Source organism: Garra rufa, chromosome 1, assembly GCF_049309525.1.
Source record: "Garra rufa chromosome 1, GarRuf1.0, whole genome shotgun sequence".
Classification (NCBI taxonomy): domain Eukaryota; kingdom Metazoa; phylum Chordata; class Actinopteri; order Cypriniformes; family Cyprinidae; genus Garra; species Garra rufa.
The window spans coordinates 9,277,633-9,299,773 of record NC_133361.1 but is presented as its reverse complement, the minus strand read 5'-3'; the positions used below and the strand labels follow the sequence as shown (position 1 = coordinate 9,299,773).

The window sequence follows — 22,141 nt, the reverse complement described above, 5'->3', positions numbered from 1 at the left end:
AATGAGGAATCAGAGGATGAACATTGTTATATTCTTGACCACTCAAGCGTCACTTCAAAGTGCAAAATGCATCTCCTATATGAGGAAGAAAGATTAAATATAAAAAAATAGTTCCTAACCAACCAACTCTTTCACTGCTTGAACAGCTTTCAGCAACGAAACAAAAGAACACATTGATAATTCAACTCAGTAAGGAGACTGTCAAATTTGGGTCAAGTAAACAAGATTATGCTCAAATAATATGGTCAAAGAGGTGCACAGCATGATCAACACATGTAAATGTATGATGGACATCATGAGCTGAAGACTTTCTCAGATTGATTTCCCCCACCTAGGAGACAAGAACCAGACTGAGATTCCTACTAGACCACTTTGACCTTTTTTCCCTCACAATATTCTTCCAACAGTTTACAATGGGTGCAACTGAAATGGCATACTTCCCTACTATATAGTACACTCTTAAAAATAAAGGTACTTTAAAAGGTCCTTCACAGCTCTTCTATGGCATCATGACGCACCTTTTTTTATAAGAGTGTAGGCAAAGAGCAGTATGCGAGCGAAGGTACTTTTGAGATGTAAAGGGCATATATACACACAGGCATGTCTACTCTTTGTTGAAACAGAAGTAATGTATTAAGCATAGACATGGGCATGGTAGTGGGGGGAAAAGTGGACCTGACCCAGGGCCCCGTCTAGGGAGAGGGCCCTTTGAAAGACAGGAAGGAAAAAGAAAGGAGGCAGAATGAGGGGAAGCAGCTGATGACTGCTTTCTTTTCAAAAGGTGAACTGAGTTTGCTTGTTATGAAACTACATCCAATTAAAGTAATTGCAATGGTTATGTGCTGTAATCAACTTGTAGGAAAATTATGTAGTGCTGTATGTTGTTTCAAGGCTGGCATCATCTGCGGTCCTCTGAGGGGTTTGGCATCATCTCTTCAAAAATGCTGCAGTAAAAGTTTCATATCCCAGATAGCACACGTAGGTCTGCAAGATGTCTGTTAAAGATCTCTTGATCTGGAAAGCATCTGCTGTGTACAAATGTCTGGCAGACCTCTGTAAGATGTCAGTTTTACATCCATTCTAATTCATAAACATCTTAAAGACATCCAATAGACGTTTATTTGACATCTGTTTGGAAACGTCCAATAAACGTATTGCAGATGAGCAAACTACGTCTTGCAGATGTATTCCAGATGTAAATGCAGACGTCAAATAGACGTCTTCAAGATGTATATGTGCTATCGGGGATGAGTTGTGCATATAATATGGAACGTCCTGAATAAGAACTGATCATTGTTTTTTTTCTTCTACTTTTTAGAAATGGGGTCTATATACCCCGTTAAAATGTAATAATGTCCCATATCTCAAAAATGCTGCAGTAAAAAGGTTTCATATGAGTTTTGCATATAATATGGGCCGTCCTGAATTTTTTCTACTTATTAGACTCTAAAGTCTAATAATGTCCCATTTCTCAGAAAAGAACCGTCAAGTACACACCAATAAATAAAATGGATATTAAAGCAGAAATGCAAATAAATAAGTAAAAATTCACGAGCATTTTGTAGTATTATCTCTCAGTCCTGGGCGTCTAAATGAAAAGCGCTCTGCAAGCGCGTTCTCTCTGTGTTGTTTCTGAAACTACCGTAATCACTGTAATATGCGCGCACACTTATAATCAATTCCGGCTGGCTTGACCGTGTTTTTCTGAACTGCGGCTGGCTTTACCGAGATGCTGCTTTAAAAAATATATATAAAAAATACGGGACAAAACCCGTCAGGATTCCGTATTTTAAGGGACGGGTGGCAACCCTACTGTTGTAACATGGCGCAGTACGTTTTTCTCTAACCTTTTTTAGCTTGATTGGGGCAACAGCTTCTAATGTATTAGAGAAGATAGTGCGTTACTAGTCATTTTGTCTAGTTCATGTTTATTTATGGGTGCACAGAGCAGTTGAGATAAATCAGGCAGGTTATTTGTGAACCTTTAGTAGCAGGAACAATAGTTCTGCCCAGACAATAGCGCGGAGCTGTATAGTTAACATCAATGATAGGCAGCATGCACGATACGAGGGAATGATCGGTAGTGATGGGAAAATGAAGCTTTTCAAAGCACCGAGGCTTTCCCCTCTCCTTTATCTTAAAAAGTTTCGTTACTCGAAGCTTTTCAACATGTTGCACACTAATGACATCTTGTGGACAATGGTGGAAAAAGTTGCTTTTGCGTCCCAGATCGTAAAGCGATTTTGGACAGTTTCATCAAACCCATCAATTTTTATCAGAAAAAAAAAGTCATTTTACTCGAATTGATCTGTAAATAAACGTTTTAATAAAATGATACAAGTATAAGCATGGTTCATGTAGGCATATATGTTCAAAGTAAATTAAGAATACTTTTGACTAATATTAGTATTAATTAGAAGTGCTTGTGAAGCAAGGATAACTACAAAATGAATATGCACAAAACTACACATGTACATATATATTCGTATTATGATTTATTCTTAATAAAAAGTGAATAACACTTGATACTTGCACAAGGCGTTCGCGTTATTTAAATCAGAATATGAAGCAGTCACGTGGTTGTGTGCGAAAACGAAAGGTGTGTTCGAGCTCATGCTGCGTTGCGCAGACCAATCGGCGAGATTAGCCGAAAGCAGTCGGGGAGGAGCTGAAAACGGAGCCCTCAAGTCGGACAAGTTGGAGATCTCGTTGCTCCCTCAAACATGGCAGATCACGTGGCGTTTGCCTACTTTATTACAGATGAATTGGAAGCTATAGAAATACCCTTTTTGTTGGAAGAAATGCAGCACATGCAAGTGAAGCAGCAACTACAGATTTCAGCATCAATCAGGGTTGACCACATTACATTAAATGTCTGTGACATTTTAGTTATTCCATAAAAAATATTACTTAAATATGCAGCTGAATACTATTAGTGGTCTGTATGAAAAAAAGTACAGTAATAAACTTATGCACAAATGCAATATAAAGAATTTAAAGGGAATAAAATGTACTGCAGTCAAACGATCGTAAACTATTTACGAAATGGCATGCAAATTGATTTGTTATGCACGAAACACGTGTGATCATCATCATGTGGTGAATGTGGCCAATCATGAGAAGCTGTGACGTCATCACAGCCTCGCGCAGTCCCTTCTGAAATGCTGCGCTGGCTGACCAAGCCGGCTGCTCTCGAAACTCTCTCGCGTACCCTGTCAAAGACAATTTTGTACCCTTTTTGAAGGGTCCATTTTTGTACTGTTAAATAAAGGTACAAAATTGTCACCACAGGTACAAGACTGGTCTCTTAAGGTACAAATCACAAGGGTACAAATATGTACCCTATGCCAAGGGTACAAAAGCTGTACCCTTGAGGGTACAGCCCCAGTGACAAGCCATTGTACCCCTACAGGTACAATTATGTACTTTATTTTCTGAGAGTGTATAAAGACATCCGTGCCGCGTTGTGACTTTTTGAGGTTTAATCCAGCCCTATCGCGATTCTCGTCTGTAACTGTAAGACCTCTTAAAAGTAGGCTATAATTAAGACTTTTCTTATCCTATTTAACATATTGATAACTTTCTTATACCCTTAAATTTGATACAACTAAATTGAGGAGTTATTAAGGACCTGCAAAAGCTCTTTATTTTAAGATAGCCCATTGGGCGGCCGGTGAAACATTTTGGTAGCCCGACTGGAAAACACAACAGCCCCGGGACGGCGGGCTAGCGATTTTGCGAGCCCTGGATACCCTCTATACTTATACATTATCTGTATAAAAGATATTAATACTACTTAAATATATAAGAATATTATTGTGTTGTTTTTTTTGGTAGTGGAGGGGTTGGGGGGGGGGGGGGGCTGTGGGGGGGGGGGTCTGTGCACGGCCCTGGCTGTATTTCTAGTGGAATCGATCAAGGTAGGTAGGTCTATTGTTGGGAGGATTTTGTATGAGGGCTGCTGAACTTCTTGCTGGGAGATGCGCTGGATGTTCCTTACGACGTACACGAAGTGATTGGGAGGGATAGATTGTAGTTTGGGGTTTTCCTGACGAAAGTTTGGCGGCCTTCGGTTGTTTTCCCGAACGCTTCCTCATGTCCGATAGCGGATAAGAAAACCAGCAGTCCATCTGCAGCAATCTGCCTCTGGTTATTGTCCTGTGTGCATATTAAGTGCCGTAAATGACCATTAAATCTCTCATCACTGACATCTTTACCTCCGTCCGTAGAGATCGCTGTTGTCATGGAATAGCGCTATTTGTGTACATCGGCGAACTTTCTACGTGAAGCGTCTGATTAACACGAATGGAGAAGAAACATGAACTTTTCGGTGCGCGTTGTGAAGTAAAGGTTTTTCTCTACCTCTAAAAAATGGCAGATGAAGGGCTCAAGGTACTCTTTGTTTCATTATGTGTGGTAAACTTTGAAATTCTTTAAAGTGTTTATTTAGCGATCTCCAGAACGTTTAGTAAATTATCATATGCATATTTTCAATATCAGTGATGACCATTTAATTTGTTAATGTTGTTATTCAGAGAGTGTGGTTTGTTGTTACTGTCTTAAGCACAATGTATTATCACCTCGTTAGTGTTATTGTTTCTCTTGGTTTGCATACCAGATAGATTGTTTACAGTAATTCAGGTCTTTCTTGGTCATTTTATGCGTTTTGTTTTTCTCTCTAAATTGAGATCGTCAGTTCATAGTTATCTCATTTCATATTGCACTCTAAAAGGAGTTTGTAGTCATTCAGGTAGCACTTTAAATGAAGTTTGTCAAGTGTTAAAATAATTCATATTATATATTGAACATGGTACATCAGGGGAAAAAAAGGTAGTTCAGTTCTTGTGGGTTCCAGCACATACAGGAGTGGCGGGAAATGAGGAAGCAGATCAGTTAGCAAAACAGGCAGCAGCAAAAGAAGTGTAAAAAATTTGCTGTATTTCTGCAGCTGTTTGCCAGTAACTTACTGTAGATTTTTAATTTATGTTATTTACTGGCAACAGTTTGTTCAAAGTTAAATGAACATTAAACATTAACAAGTCTGTATCTTTACAGAATAAAACTATGCATTAACAACCTACTGCAAAGCATTCTGGGAACCAGAAACCTTCATCAACCTTTTTCTGTTTTTTTTTTTCCCTTCAGATTTTGGTTCCCAGAATGCTTTGCATGAGGCTGTTATTTTAGTTTTATTCTGTAAAGATAAAGACTTGTTAATGTTTAATGTTCAATTAACTTTGAACAAACTTTTGCCAGTAAATAGCATAAATTTAAATCTACAGTAAGTTACTGGCAACCAGCTGCCAGTAATACTGTAATTTACTGTAATTTCTACAGATTATTTTGTTTTCAGATATGCAAATTTTGTATAGTAAATCCGAACTTAAGTCAATAATTAAAAAGAAAATAACAAAGAAATGGCAATCCTATTGGGATAATGAACAAAGGGGCAGGCATCTGTACTCACAATCATCAGTAAACAGAAGTAGAAATTCAAGAGGGAGTAGAAAGGAAGACTGTATTCTTTCAAGACTAAGGCTGGGACATACGGGACTTAATGCAACATTTAATATAATATGAAAACATCCAACAGGGTTGTGCGACTGGTGTGGAGTCAGAGAAACAGTAGAACATGTTCTCATTTATTGCAATAAATATACTGAGGATAGAAGGAAAATAATTGAAGAACTTCAGAAAAATGGTGTGCAGGAATTAACATTAAAAGAACTCTTAAATCCAGTAGGAAGTGATAATCTAGTATTATTTCTAAAAAGGACTCAGTTAATTCATAGAATATAAAGATTATTATTATTATTATTATTGGGGTTATTATTAAGATCGGTAGAAGAGTAGCCTACTATTATTATTATCATTATTATTATTATTACTATTATTGTTATTATTATTATTATTCCTTGTCCCTATTCTGGGAAGGACCTGGGCTGTAGATGAAGGAGCTGAACACGAAGCAGCATCGAAAGGCCGGGTCCTGAATAGTCTGGGATGAGGGTAAGTATAAGTCTCTGATTCATTGATCACAGTAGATGGCGGTAATGCTCGAAGCGAGGCGCCAATAAAAACGAGAAAGAAGAAGGAGGACCGTGTGTAAGCTCTTAGTTTTAAGCAAGGGGAGGGGCGACAGTGATAGCGCCCTCCATGAGTCTCTTCAGTGGAAATCGACGAACACATGTGCTGTATTTCTAGTGGAATCGATAAAGGTATGAGCCGAGGTGGGACGGATTACGGACCGGGCCAGCGGGGCCGCTGCCCAGGGGCCCTTGGGGTGCAGGGGGCCCGCGGGGCCCCTAGCCCAAAACAATTTGCAACGCTTATCAACAATGTATTTTCGTTTGTCTATTTTAGAGGGCCTACATTCTTTAAACCTCTGCTTACAAGGGCCCCTGCCCTGACCCTATAGGGAGGGCGTTTGGCTGCCAAGGGCCCTTGAATTGTGGTGGTTGTGGGGGGTCGGTGCTTTCAGGGGGCCCCCAGCCCTGCTATAGAAACTTTATAGGGAAATGGGTGCATGGTAGCCTACTTTTAGAAGGCCCTCTTAGGCCCTCCTATTATGGTCCTGGCTTCTGGCTACAAGGGGGTCCTAGGGAGGATGGGGTTTTGGGGGCTTTTAGAGGGCCCTCTGATTATGAGGGCCCTACTAGGAGGCCCTAGGGAGGAGGGTGTAGTGTACCTTTAGAGGGCCATCTGATTACAAGGGCCCCTACCATGGGGCTCCTGGTTTCTGGCGGGAGGGGAGGGGGCCTTACAGAAGGCCCTCTGACTAGGGAGCGGTAGCATGGTGGGATGGAGGCGGTTAACCTGCCCTCTGAGTGGCCCCCAGACCAGTGTAAGAGTTTGACCAGTTTAATCACTCCCAGGGCTGTAGTGGAGGCTAAATGCAAGTAAACATGGTTTACCCACCTCTGAAATTTCAGAATTAGAGTTTACCCACTTCTCAATTGATCTAAATGCACATCAAAGTATAGTTTATGCACAAAATGTAATCACAGAATTCGTAGTTCACCCACCTCTTATTTTACCACTACACCCCTGATCACTCGGTTCTGTACGGGGATATGGTACACAGGTGGATTCTGGCATGGTTCAGCTGGACACGGTACACATGTAGTGTGATCACTAACCGTGCCCCAACATGGCTCTCACTGTACGTTCACACCAGGAGAGACCAAAGCGAACACGTCGCCAAGGTCGTTAAAGAAGCTTCGTTGTTGAATTTGCTTTACTCACTTTGTTCGCTCATTGGAATGTTTGATTTAGCCTGTTACCATGGGGCGTTGGTAAATCTATATATTAGAACTGGTTTTCACTGAACCACGTCATAACTCATTACAGGGTTAGTGACAGGTGGTTTAACATTTTCATTTTTTTTTTTTTTACTTTCACAAAATATCTATAATTAGACCTAAATGTTATCCATATTATACAAAATGGTGACTTGGAGTAGGAACAGTAAAATTAAATGTTATTTCTCCCTTTAGCTGCATAAAAAGTCCCCAAAGTTTCACAACTGGTTCATGGTGAATTATTTTCCAAATGTATCAAAATCTCCCTCCCTCCCCCTTAAGAACGTGACACATGCTGGCTGCCAGTGTAGAGCCCAGCCCACCAGCTGCTGCCAATACACAATCTATGGCTGCTTCGCACAGGTTATGGAATGTTGATAATATTCGGATCAAAGATTCTAGGGTGTTATTCTACTCTAGGAAGTTCTGCATACAATACATTGTTTTAATGCAATTTTAATCCACGTTATAAAAAACAAACTTTCCATGTAAAACATTATACTGAATAAAAAATCTTTCACAATCATCTACATGTCTGTCTATTTTGAAGTTTAGGCTATATGTAGTGCATTTGTGGGTGTTATTATAGCACAATTCTTAACACCTTACTTCGGATCTCACTAATTTTCAAACCCTGTTTAAGGCCTAGCCTCGGGTATGCATTATTTTCTAAGAATTCTACGGCCCGTCGTCAATTATTCCTTACTTATTGTACCAAATACATACTAGATCATATTGCTTAGTTTATTTTGTTTACCCATGCCAACGGTTGTTAAGGGAAGAAAAGCCATGCTTTTAAACAAGGGTATCATTAATTTCAGCCCAATTGGTCAGTAATAGCAAATGCACACGGATTTGACAGAAAATTAAGCAATTTAAATGAAAAAAAAGATAAGAATTATATGGGCGTGCGGTAGACGTTTCTAGTGGGCATTTCCAAGTTGAAATCATGGATATGTTTTTCTTGTCGTGGCGCAACGTTTTTTTTTTTTTTTTTTTTCAATCTGTATTATAGTATGCTTGCCCTCCTAAATCTATATGGCATAAAGTAAAAGAACGAAAAGTAATGTAATAAAAGTAGATCTACAATCGCAAATTTAAACTGATAAAGACTTCCATGAGCCGGCAAGAAGACAAAAGGATCACACAGCTAACGACAACATTAACTGTAGCTACGAAGTTTTAAGGTAGGACAATAGGTTTCATTTATCATTTGCCCGCCGTGGCTCTAGTTGGCAAATTCACAGCACATATTGTTTTGACCGCAACGTCAGATTTATACATGTCAACTTGCACCTGGCAAGCTAACACCCGGCCACCTCTCAACTACATGAGCGCATTTCTCCACAACATTCTGACAACCCACGTGTAAACCTGCTGTTTATCTAAGTTATTGGTTTATTAAATATGACACGGGTGGGTAGTATTTGTGATTTCGCTTATTTTACCATTTCATTCTGTTGGTGTCCTGTCCTTGAATTTATTTGTTCCTGGCCCTGCACATGATATGACTGCCCCCTAGCTACGAGGATGTAATTGTCTTCTTTGGGAAAGCTGCAAAGCAACAATTGCAGATTATACGTTTTTTTTTTTTTTTTTTTTTTTGAGGGGGGGGGGCCCTCGTGAACGTTTTGCCCAGGGGCCCACACAACCCATAATCCGTCCCTGGTTGGGGGGGATTTTGTATGAGGGCTGCCCAGTTTGGGGTTTTCCTGACGAAAGTTTGGCGGCCGTCGGTTGTTTTCCCGAACGCTTATGTCCGATAGCGGATAAGAAAGCCAGCAGTCCATCTGCAGCAATCTGCCTCTATGTTATTGTCTTGTGTGCATATTAAGTTCAGTAAAGGACCATTAAATCGCCAGTCACTGACATCTTTACCTCCGTCCATAGAGATCGCTGTTGTCATGGAATAGCGCTATTTGTGTACATCGGCGAACTTTCTACGTGAAGCGTCTGATTAACACGAATGGAGAAGAAACATGAACTTTTCGGTGCGCGTTGTGAAATAGTTAAAGGTTTTCTCTACCTCTTAAATCCTGGCTGATGAAGGGCACAAAGGTACTGTTTAAGTTTCATTCTGTGTGGTAAACTTTGAGATTCTTTAAAGTGTTTATTTAGCGATCTCCAGAACGTTTAGTAAGTCATTATCATATTATGCAGATTTTCAATGATGACCATTTAATTTGTTAATGTTATTATTCAGAGAGTGTGGTTTGTTGTTACTGTCTTAAGCACAATGTATTATCACCTCGTTAGTGTCATTGTTTCTCTTGGTTTGCATACCAGATAGATTGTTTACAGTAATTCAGGTCTTTTTTGGTCATTTTATGTTATGTTTTTTCTCTCTAAATTGAGATCGTCCATTCATAGTTATTTTCATTTCATATTGCACTCTAAAAGGAGTTTGTAGTCATTCAGGTAGCACTTTAAATGAAGTTTGTCAAGTGTTAAAATAATTCATATTATTCAGGCTTACTATAGAGCATTAAAGCAAGGTTATTACTTTTAGCCTGTATACTGAAAATGTGATTGTCATACTATTAATTGTGTAGGCCAGTTTGATTGCAAATGTGTGTACATTAGTTTATATGTTTGTAATGGGCATTTTTACACAATTTCTGGTCAGATGTCTAATGATTGTTTGTACGTTTGTGTTTATGCAGCTCTTCTGGTGTTTTTTAGAAATAATTATTTTATAAACTTCAGTTCCTGGAGAGTAAAGTGCATCTGTTCAGCCGGAAACTTAGAATAAAGTTGATCTGCTGATGATCCTGAATGGCTTGTTGAATGAGTGTTGATAGCCTCAGCTCATTAATATTAACAGGGCAGCTGAAGAGACTCATTTCATGCAGATGGCTCCTGTTTTCACCTCATTTATTATGCTGATGTCTTCAATGAAATTAGTTTTAAATGGCAATTTACAGGAGATCTGGTGTCAACATACTGAGGTTATTTGTTTGCTACAAATTTGTAGATGTATTTCTGTGATTGTTTTTAACAATTTTTCTTGCCATTACTTATATTTGAAAATAAATACATAAATATTATGATCGCAGTAAGTCATATATCTTTTATTTTGTCAGATTAGCTCCTCCCATGCTGCAATTCACCTTTAATGAAGCTCCTCCCACACTAATTACATCATCAGTGAAGCTCCGCCCACAGTGATTCACCAATAAATGCTGGAATATTCACATCTGTTTCCAAGAGCAGACGAGCATCAAATCATCAGGAAGAGCTGAAATCTGCCAAGACTGAGTTTAAGAGGACAGAGAGAAGATGAGAGATCCAGGACCCTGCAGAATCAAACACACTGAAGATACTGAAGAACAAACAGGTTGGTGTTTGTTTCTTTCTTTATTAATAGTGCTGATGGTTATCAACCTTCAAGCAGATTTAAATTTGCTTTAATAGGAAACATCTTTAGAGCTCTGCAATAAATAAAGCATCATATTATGACTAGGGGTGGGAGAAAAAATCGATGCATCGCGATTCTCTCTTCAACGATTCTGAATCGATTCCTAATATTTCAGAATCGATTCTGAGTTTTTTTTTTTTTTCTGCATGTGGCACGTGTGCGCGCTAGAGACGCGGCTGGCTACAGCGCACATAATCTGCACTGTGAGACACGTGTGCGTTGCTTGACAGTGTGCTTCCATCCGCCGTGTTTTACTTTAGATATGCGTTCATTTCTGCCGTCTGGAACGCAAGAAACTGTTGCACTGACAGACTCACGTGCGCTTTGTGTTTGTTCGTCCTAAAGCTCGAATGCACTTGCATTTTGAAATATTTTCAAACGAAACTGTACATACAGTCAGTTATGTTTTCAGAGCAGGACAAAACATCTGATATATTGAAATAGATCTGTGCATCAGTGGCGTTCCGTCCATATACAGTAAGCTGCTAATGCTCTGCATATCCAGGCTGTCAGAGAGAATGCGTTCACGTGTTAAATAATATAAACATGCTTATAAATGAATCCCTTATTTGAATCTTCTGGGCAAGCAGATTCTCCGCATCTTCCTTGACTCCTCAGAATGAATGCGCATTCTGTTTTGCTGGCGTGCGCGTGATTACATTCGTGGGGTAAGCTGTCCGCGAAGCGCTCGCCCAAGCGGAAAAACGCGCTGTTGCTGCCAGATCCTGATTGCCAAAAATGTATTGCATTTTTGTATATTATATATAATATGTATATTTTCATAATTTCTCAACAATTCAAAAGTTTAAAGTCCACAGAAAAAAATAGCCTATATAAAATGGATATATATTTTTTAAAAATAATAATAAACAGGAAAAAGAGGAAATATTAAAATATGATTTCGTCTCTGATTTTATTGGTGTCTAAATAATGTAAAGATATTATTATTTTTGGTATCACTGGTGGTTTTAGCACTCAGCATACCTGGTAAATAAAAGTGTCACTTGTCACCTCTCGCCACTGCTGTGCATTAGTTTGAATGCAGCCTGTTAAAGGAACCGAATGTAGGATTGTGGTCAAAACTGGTACTGCAATCACTTTCAAAATACTGTAGAACGGTGTATCCCCTCCCGCTCCCCCCTGACTCGAGGTTGCCAGCTAAGCTGCAGGAGTAGGCTGCAATAAGGAGCTTCCAACGGCAAGTGACACACAGTAATTTGTTTTTCTTCTGTTAATTATGTTTATGCTTCACAAGAGATGTTTTGTAATTATGTATCGCAAAAATTTACAGATGGCGATTAGCCAAATATTTAGCAAAGATGTACTGTAATACCACATTTCAGTCGGAACATAGGTTGTTTTCATACCCTGCTAGTGGTGCGATATAAAGCTTTTTATGAACGCATTTAGCACGGCCGACCGTGGGAAATCCCCTGTGTACGGAAGCAAAGTTATCTAATCACAGATGAATCTTACCTGTTCAGGACAAAAATACCAACGAAAGCGTCTGTCTTCAAATTCTTCTCCATTTTCAGCCGTCTCAATCTTTCAAAGGCATATCCTATACCAATCCTTGTTTTATTTCGGACTTTGTCAGGACGTATTTCGGTTTCAAAATGAGGTCTTTTTCGTTTTGTAACGTTATACATGTTTAATCCGACACGTTAGAATAGCCGCAGCTGTAACAGAGCTGGCAACCCGTCTCACGAAACTCTACTGACTTCGTGATTGGTCGATAGCTGGAGGGTGGAGCCTCAGACCAAAACACAAAATGACAACAATAACATCAGTTGAGGGCTGCAACTCTCACTTTTAAATGACAATATCCTGGCCGGACCACTGTTGTCAGTGATATAAGTATTTGAAATGAACATGATTTCTTAATGTCTAGTGACATTTCAGGGCCATTTTATGATTAACTGACATAAATTTCTTACATATGGTTCCTTTAAAGCTCCCTGTCTATGATCCATCAGTAATAATAAAATGGCAGTAATGCTGAGGAAAAAAGAAAAACTATTGTCTGTAAACTTTCGGATACCTGAAGAAAACTTATTTTAAATAAGTAATTGTTTTAAAAAGTACCTTGCTGACATAATTTAAAAAATAAAGTAAAGTTGGCCCAAATTAAATTTGATATAAAACAAATATGAAAATGTAGCCATGTGCAGTACTATTGAAAACTGAGAATGTGACCATTGTGATATTTAGTTGTTAATGAAAACAGTAATTAAATTTAAATTGAATCTTGAAACCAGTGAAGACGCCTACTTTTACAGAGATTCCAACTATAAACAAAAAGCATAGAAACTGCAATTTTACATGTTTTTAAAATTGTAAAGTTGTATTTGCACAGCAGAAGAATTAATTGGGGAAAAAATGTAGATCAAGAATCGTTTTGGAATCGGATCGTGACTCCCAGAATCGGAATCGGATCGTGAAGTGCCTGAAGATTCCCACCCCTAATTATGACAGGACTCAACTATTTAAACATCTGTTTACAGCACTTTGAAAAAATTTTAATGGGATAACCAAATACATTTTGTGGTAAACAAACTATTATTTTTTAAATTAAATAAATACATCAAATTACCACCATAACCAGTAGATATCAGCAGAGAAGCAGTTATTGGCTTAGAAGTCTTAATTTTTGCTTTTTATTCTGAAATGATAAATTCACTATTATAATACATCAAATGTTGTCTTTACTGTCAAATGTGTATTACTAAGAAATGCATGTTTAATATTATTAGTAACAACACTTTTTAATGCAAAATAATTGTTACTTTATGATTACCAAAACTGCTTCTGGTGCCTTTCTGGTATCACTTTGAACAAATGTTGGTCTGGAGTCCTGTAAGAGACACTAGCTATGAAATGGGTACTTTTTCACTAACATTGATAAATAATTTTGTAGTAATTAAAGCATATTTATTAGTTCTTCCTATTAGAGGTCGACCGATATGGGTTTTTCTAAAGCCGATGCCGATGTTTAGAGGTCAGGGTCAGCCGATGGCCGATGTGTGCTGCCGATTTTTTTTGGCTGATTTTTAGGGCCGATATCTTGAAGTTCTTCCCTTTATTTGCATGCTAAAATGTCGCACTAATAATAAGTGGATGCACTCATTTCTAAACTTAATATCATGAACAATGAACACAATGAACCATCTTTCTGATCTTTATTTTTTGCACTGCACAGTATCATTATAAAAGATTTAACCAAAGTTAACCAAACAAATCTAACTAACCAAGTATTAAAGGTCCCACTTTACATTAGGTGACCTTAACAACTATGTACTTACATTTAAATTAATAATTTGGTACAGTGTACTTATTGTGTGTACATAAATGTTTTTACATTGTATTTATATATTTTTAAAAACCTACCCACCCGCACCTGATTCTCTGACTTATCTAACCGCACACGATCGTCCTATTACAATTATTCTAATTCTTAGTTTTCCATGATGATATGATGAATGGAAGGTTCATTTTAACAGCTGATCTTCACATCGCTGCACACTTACAGTATATAGGCTTAACCACTTGTGCTTTTAAGCCAAATCCATGCTGAAAAAAATAAAGTTTACTGACATCTGGACGTGAACATAGTTTTAAACTCGCAGTATCTGGGGTGACGGAGAGGACGGTCGCATCAGGTGCAATCATCAAAAATATATTTAAAAAGAAGCTCGCGCCACGGTCCTGACCACATAACTCAGGTTCAGATTTTAGAAAATGTATTTAATGTTACATCATTATTGATTTATCTCATCCACGCTCGACCCACCCACAAGTAATTAGAATGCATTTTTTTATTACCAGACCCGCGGATATAACTACCCTCTGTGCATCACTGTCTCTGAGCGGGGCGGAGTAATCGCAGAGCTGCATTGTTTGTGAGAGCTGCCGCGTTTTTCACCCCACGCACACAGTGAAATTCTCCGACTCGGATACAGGAAAAATAAAACAGAACTTATAACACTGGGGCTTATATGTTAGCAAACAAGCTGCTGATCGTTTTAGACTACAGTCTTTAAACTTAACTGCAAGTAAGCAAACCTTTAACTAGCTGTGGCATTATGCCAGTTCCCGACGGTCCTATGATTTTCTTTCACTAAGTGAAAGCAACACTTCATAGTTTACTAGTAATATATAGTACACATATGGCCATGGGACTTTGAAATATTAGAATTTAAGCCTTACCTTTATCTCTCAGATATGTCATTGAATCTTACAGAAGTTTTGGCTTGGGGTCCTTCACAGTAGCGCTCCACAGCACCAATAAAACGGGGCTGCCCGCAGATGTGCCTGACTTTAAATCGGCGCTACTGAACACTGAAATCGGCCGATGCCGATATATATTAAAAAATAGCAAATATCGGCGTGATATAACGGCCGGACGATATATCGGTCGACCTCTACTTCCTATAGAATTATTTAGGATTTTTATACCTATAGTGTTTTAAAAATAATAATTTGAAGATCAATGTACCTCATTTATGGACATTTTTCAGGGACATAGAATTTCTAAAAATGCACCAAAATGATCCAAATATTGTATAACAGCTGTCTTTACATTGTTGTATCAGGGTTAAATTTAAATGTCTACATTTGTATGATTTTTATTAGTTACTGAAAATGGACCATTTCTACTTTTTATTTAGAGTTGACTGACGAAATCGATGATAATGAAGAATTGAGTGAAGTCCAGGAGCAAAGTCAAGCCAAACCTGGAGAAAAACCTTTGAGTTGCAATTTAAAACTGCATGAGAGGATCCACTCTGGAAAAAATCCTTACAAGTGTTCACACTGCGACAAGAGATTCAGTTATTCAAGAAATCTGAAAACACATGAGAGGATCCACACTGGAGAGAAACCTTTTAAATGTTCACACTGCGACAAGAGATTCAGTAATTCAGGATATCTAAAAACACATGAGATGATCCACACTGGAGAGAAACCTTTTAAATGTTCACACTGCGACAAGAGATTCAGTAATTCAGGATATCTAAAAAAACATGAGATGATCCACACTGGAGAGAAACCTTTTAAATGTTCACACTGCGAAAAGAGATTCAATCAGTCAGGAAATCTGAAAAGACATGAGAGGATTCACACTAAGGATAAACCTTTTAAGTGTTCCCACTGCAACAAGAGATTCAGTTATTCAGGAAATCTGAAAATACATGTGAGGATCCACACTGGAGAGAAACCGTATCACTGCACTGAATGTGGGAAGTGTTTCGTTTGTTCATCTTCTCTACACAGACATACAAAACACATGCACAGTAAGTAGATCATCTTCAGATCCTGCACTTTCACATCTGATGCTGCGTCCTCAACAAATGTGACACAATAATGCATCAAGCAATAAAATATCTCTGATTCAAAAAATGTCTTTCTAAAAGCAAACACTTAGAAATAAAGTGAGATGATGCTGTTGAGATAGTAGTGTAAGTGTGATAGACCTTTCTCACAACTTCCGGATTTTGCATCGGAAATACGTAATTGCTGTGTAAACCTATTTCCGCCCCGGTATGCCGGTAACCAGTTAAACAACGTGAAAAACGCTTAACGTGGCTTAATGTATGTAAAAAACGACCAGGAAACCCCGAGTTTCTGTCAAACCTAACTTGGAACAAACACTAACTTCTATCAAAAGAACGAGCCCTTATTAAACAAATAAAGTGAATAATATCACGTTAAGTGTTTTCTCCCCCATAGAAGCCCATTATAAGGAAACAGCTTAACGTGGTTTAACGTACCTCAACAGCGACCAGGGAAAACCAAACTTCTGTTACATTTTACTTATAATAAATACTTGCTGCTGTCAAAAGAACGAGCTCTTATTCAGCATATAAAGTGATCGCCCCCCATAGAAGTCCATTATAACAAACCATGTTAAGCTTTTTCCTTAATGGAGTTCTATAGGGAGAAAACGCTTAACACGATATAATTCACTTTATATGAAGAATGAGATCTCATTCGTTTGACAGCAGCAAGTACTTTTATATAAGTAATTTTTGACAGAAATTTGTTTTGTTTTTTTCCCAGTCGTTAAGATACGTTAAACTACGTTAAGCTGTTTCCTTATGGGTTTCAATGGGGATGCTTAACGTGATATTATTAACTTTATATGCTGAATAAGAGCTCATTCTTTTGACAGCAGAAAGTAGGGCTGGGCGATATGGCCTAAAAATAAAATCCCAGATTTTTTTCACAAAAAAATCGATTTACGATTTAAATTGATTCCCCCCCCCCTCCCCCCCTACTACTTTTAGCATGTAAAGAAACCCCGGCTTTTCCACAATATATATGGGCACCATATATTTTGCAGTATACATTGCAACTGCATCAGTGCACCAGACCCCATTCTTATCATACCAGACACAGTAAATGTTTGTAAGACAAATAAATATGAGACGGGAGGAAAATGTATATTTCCATGCTTTTCTCATGGACTTATATCGTATACAAAAATATACAATTTTGAACACAGAAATATTAAATGATTTAAATAACTGAAACGATCTGCCAGCAGGTGGTGGTAAGACACTGATTTAATTACTGAATCATATTCATTTGATTCGTTTGAGCGGATGGTTCATTCAAGAATAATGCAAGTGACTCTTAATGAACGGGAAATTGAATCATTTCACTAGATTCGTTTAAAAACGCACGAGATGCGCAGCGGCTCAGCTGTGACTTGTTTCAGATTAGTTTTGATGACAAAATAGAGCAAAATCAGGCAATAGTGTTATAGTCAGACAATGTAAGTCACTTAATAATAACTTCTTGTTTATTTAACTGTTATAATAAATCAATATCTCCTTTACAAACTCCCTTAAAAATGATTAAAAGCTGTCACTCAACTTAGTTCGCAATATCACAAAGCTCTATTATAATAAAGGAAGCTACTGCCCATTCAGTCTCTTGTTTACACTCTCTCTACACTTGAGATACATTAGTCAACGTGCAAAACACATAGAAACCTTTGAAGCTCCACTCAGCACAAATACAAATATGCTGGTCGCAATCGATTATGCAAATAATTCGCTCTTGTCTTCAATCATCTCTCTACTCTGTTTATGTGATAAGTGAAATTGTATGTAATATAACAGGCTAACTTGCTAGCAAGCAGCTAATCATGTCCACTTAGTGACTCCCGTTATTTTACCAGAACGCGTTATTTGTTTTCCGTTCTGAATACAGCAGTTAGTTAGGCGCGCCATCATGTGGTCGGACAACATTGCCTCTTAATTATTATGCCATTGGTGCAATTACAATGTATCTAATATTTTTATAAAAAAATTGCGATACCTCGATTTAATAAAAATTTAATCGACTTAAAACGTAAGTTCGAATTAATCGAAAAAATCGAAAGAATCGCCCAGCCCTAGCAGAAAGTGTTTATTATAAGTAAAATTTTAAGCCACCTTAAGCTTTTTTTTTTTGTATAATGGACTTCAATGGGGGGCGATCACTTTATATGCTGAATAAGAGTTTGTTCTTTTGAGAGCAGCAAGTGTTTATTATAAGTGAAATTTAACAGAAATTTGGTCTTCTCTGGTCGCTGTTGAGGTAAGTTAAACCACGTTAAGCAGTTTCCTTATAATGGGCTTCTATGGGGGAGAAAACGCTTAACGTGATATAATTCACTATCTGTGGAATAAGGGTTTGTTCTTTTGATAGTAGTTAGTGTTTGTTCCAAGTAAGTTTTGACAGAAATTTGGGGTTTCCTGGTCGTTTTTTCGTACGTTAAGCCACGTTAAGCGTTTTTCACGTTAAGCTTTTTAGAACGTCCCGGATAAACTCTTCGTGGAAAAATGTATATCCTTTATCCAATTTGTTCCTCTTTGTGACGGAGTTTTCCTCCACGACTCTTATCACGTCGGCAAAAGTTATCTTTGGCAAACCAGCGAGGGAAGTTGTGTAGACTCTCTCCATTTTAATTTTAAATTACCCGGCTTTCTGCTGTGTTGACATTACACAGGAAGTCTGCATACCCTGCGATTGTGTATTCCCGGTTTCTGTGAGAAAGGTCTATTAATAGTGCTGATGGTTAAAAAGCTTCAAGCAGATTTAAATTTGCTGTTATAGGAAAAATCTTTAGAGCTCTGCAATAAATAAAGCATCAACAGGACTCAACTATTTAAATCACTTTAAAGTGCTATTTTTAATGGGATAACCAAATACATTTTGTGGTAAAATTAAATAAATACATCAAATTACCACCATAACCAGTAGATAACAGTGTTGTGAACTTTTCTCAGAGACCAGGAGACGTTTTGGATATCTTGAAGCAGAAGTTTCTCTTTATTGAGATCCTAGCTGTTCGTTCGCTGCAGTCATCAAAAGTCGTCTGACTAATGTCAGATACAATACAGTTTAAATATATTTCCAGGGGGAGGATTACATAGAGGTGGAGTCAATCTAAACAAAGCATGCAAATGCAGTACAGGAATCAGCCCGTTACCAGAGTTCCCCAGCCCTGATCTCATTATCATAACAGTGTCATTCAAAGGCATAGGTGCTGATCCAATCAGTCTGACAGTATTGCCCATACCTTCACATTATCATAGAGACAAAGGCATCGCTGTAGCTTGAGAACAAAAGGTTAATGTCTCAGACACCTGGGCTGCCTAATTTGATCTTCTTAGAATGTCATCATCTGTACCTTTAGAAGCTAAATAGAATATACTTCACTTTAGATTTTCCTGTGAAGCTATTTCAGAACATATGATCAACATTTCTTAAATTTGTAATCCTACAATCCCCTCTTTGAGAGTTCTAATAACTCTCACATAAAACAAATTTAAACCTCCATAAGTCCATTCTGTAGCCTATGTTGGTTAACATAAGCCCCATCTTGCAGTCATGTAACTTGTAAAAGTTACAGGCACATATAACATTATCCTGTGTCTTGTCCTAGATTTACTTAGGTGTAATAGTTCTTTTCAGAACCATAATTGTTGACACGTGCGACAATGGGATGGTAAAATGTCGTACAAACTACATGATGTCACAGAAAATCATGTAGCATAAGAGTGGAAGTCTTGAAGTCTATGGCGCCTGAATAGCTGTGAAGTCTGTTTTCTGTAGTCTGTTTCCCACGTAGATTCACTCAGATGACTCTTTGTCCTCATGAAGCTTGTTCATGGATGTCTGAAGTAATGCTTCACACCAGGGTTTCGCGTATGAAGATGACTTGGCATACACACCTGAAACAAAAGAAAACAAAGAAACAGCAGACCAGCAGTATTCATGCATAGACATTTTTAGACTTCTGTTGATCGTATAGTGGTTTTATTTATTACATTAAAATTCTAGTGATCGTATAGTGTTTTTTTTTTTTTTTTTTCTTAACCTAATCTTAATTTGACACCTAATAGACCAGTGAGGTGGGGATTGAAAGTACTAAAGGGGAAAAACCTATCAGGAAATGTTCACCGCAGGATTTTGCCCCCGAGGCTTATTGCACTTCGGTTCTTTCCTGGGCTCCTCACTGGTTTGTGTGTCCTAATCTGTCCCTTTAAGTGTTGTGCACACTGTATAGTGTGAGACATAAGTTCCTAAAGCAGAACAAAAATACATGTATTTCCAAAACAATGCAATCACTACATTTCAGTCCTCTAATTAAACATCAGTCCTGGTAGACATCATAACAGAGGATGGGTGACTGAATAAAATATTCTGGTATGGCTGTGAATGTTCTTAACCAAGTGTCCCCAAGTTTGGGGGGAGTGATATTCAACTTCCCTTTGTTCTGTTAACAAAGAGTCTTTCATCTTTGTTGTAGATTACTGGGGTAATTAAGAATTCACAGCCTTAGCAGTTAGCACCTCAGCAAGCTGCCCAGTGAGTTTGGTGTAGTGGGGAGGTGCTGTTTTAGCATTGCTAGCAGACTGTGTAAAAGCTGATTTACATTGTTCATTTCTTTTACGTATTTTTTGTTTTTCCTGCATTCTTTCATCAAGTGTCCAGGTTTACCGCAGTAATGACAACTACCTTCTCTCTTAGGACATTTACTTTCCTGTCGGTTCTCTGTTTTCAACTTAAAGGAAGCTGCTGCAATCTTTACTCTGGCTTTAACATCAGAGTTTCTTTCCCAAATAGCTAACCTGTCCAAGTTGCTTTGCAGGGTTCTATTGGACCATGTGAGATCTAAGAAAGGCAGTGCATTTCTATATTCTGTTAAAAGGCCATCAAACCATGTACGAGCTAGTGGTCCTTTATCATCTAGCACCTTCTCTGGAGTGTCAGCTATTCCACTGTATGCTGCAGCTGACTGACAAAACCTTTCAGTGTACTCACTTACAGTTTCATCCTTCTTTTGCACACAGTTAGTGATTCTGGACCAGTCTGTTTTGGGTCCTATGATATTCTTTAGAATTTTTAAAACACCTTCTCTCAAATCGCCTTTATTGGCATGTTGTAGTTCAGAAGTAACAGCAGACTCAAAACTGTTGAATTCAGATTCAGTTAGAATTTGTGACATCAGCTGTGTGACTTCTGCTAACGACATGTCATAAAGACGCATTTTGCTGTTCAATGTTCTTCTAAATTCTGAAAAATGTGTGCGTGCTGAAGGTAAGCTCTGGGACAATCTCTCTATGTCTTTAGGTCTTAGCGCTTTGGCAACCATTTGTACTGGAACAACAGAAGAGTTTGGAGAAACACCTTCAATTTTCTCAATTCCCTGATATCTTCTCCTAGCACCACATACCTTCACTGAATTCACTGCATCTTTCTCCATTGTTACAGTATTGCCACTGTCTTCTGGTCTACATGAAGACTGTAAGTCAGGATAGCTTTCATCTGACTGTTGGTCTTTTGAATCACTTTTGGTTGAAGCCTGGTTATGGCCCACCTTTTTAGTGAAACGGGACAATCTAGTGTGCAGCTGTTGGTTTTGTTCTTTCAACTTAGTGATACACTGAGCCTGTTCTTGTGCTAACGATAGTGTAAATTCTCTGTGGCAGCAGATAATGCCTTTTAGGTTTTTCTTTCGGATACATGTTCCGAGTACCTTTTTGCATTCTTCAATTGACCAAACTTTATCTGGATCAATACCAAATTTCTTTGTCAAATCAAATTTTACTGACTCAGTCACTATTGAGTCCATATGCTCTCCTAACAATGATTTAAACTCATCGTCTGTCCATAATGGCGTAGCTAGTCCACCTTTCTCTGTGGTTGGAATTAGCCTAGCATTCTTTCTAACCATTTTTCAAGTTTCTTTGCTACCACACAATCACAACACTAAAACTTCTCTGATCAACAGAGGGTACGCTTGTTAACACAGATCAACTATTGTTAACCTTCCCTGAATTAACAGAGGACAACACAAACTACTAGCACTTTATGCTAAACTTCTCTGCCAACACAGAGGATAACAAATTTTAGCGCTTTAATGCTA

General features: G+C 38.1%; 1 protein-coding gene across 1 annotated transcript in view; it reads left to right on the top strand.

Annotated features, from left to right (window-relative positions):
• Positions 1-6,133: 6,133 nt before the first annotated feature.
• The window catches only part of LOC141343331 (uncharacterized), a 34,951-nt gene continuing 18,943 nt past the window's right edge, over positions 6,134-22,141 (top strand). Inside the window, exons 1-3 of the mRNA XM_073847963.1 lie at positions 6,134-6,218; positions 10,385-10,638; positions 15,387-16,010. Of these exons, the coding sequence (XP_073704064.1) occupies positions 10,581-10,638; positions 15,387-16,010 (682 nt within the window). The 5' untranslated portion in view covers positions 6,134-6,218; positions 10,385-10,580. The remainder of the gene's footprint in view (positions 6,219-10,384; positions 10,639-15,386; positions 16,011-22,141) is intronic.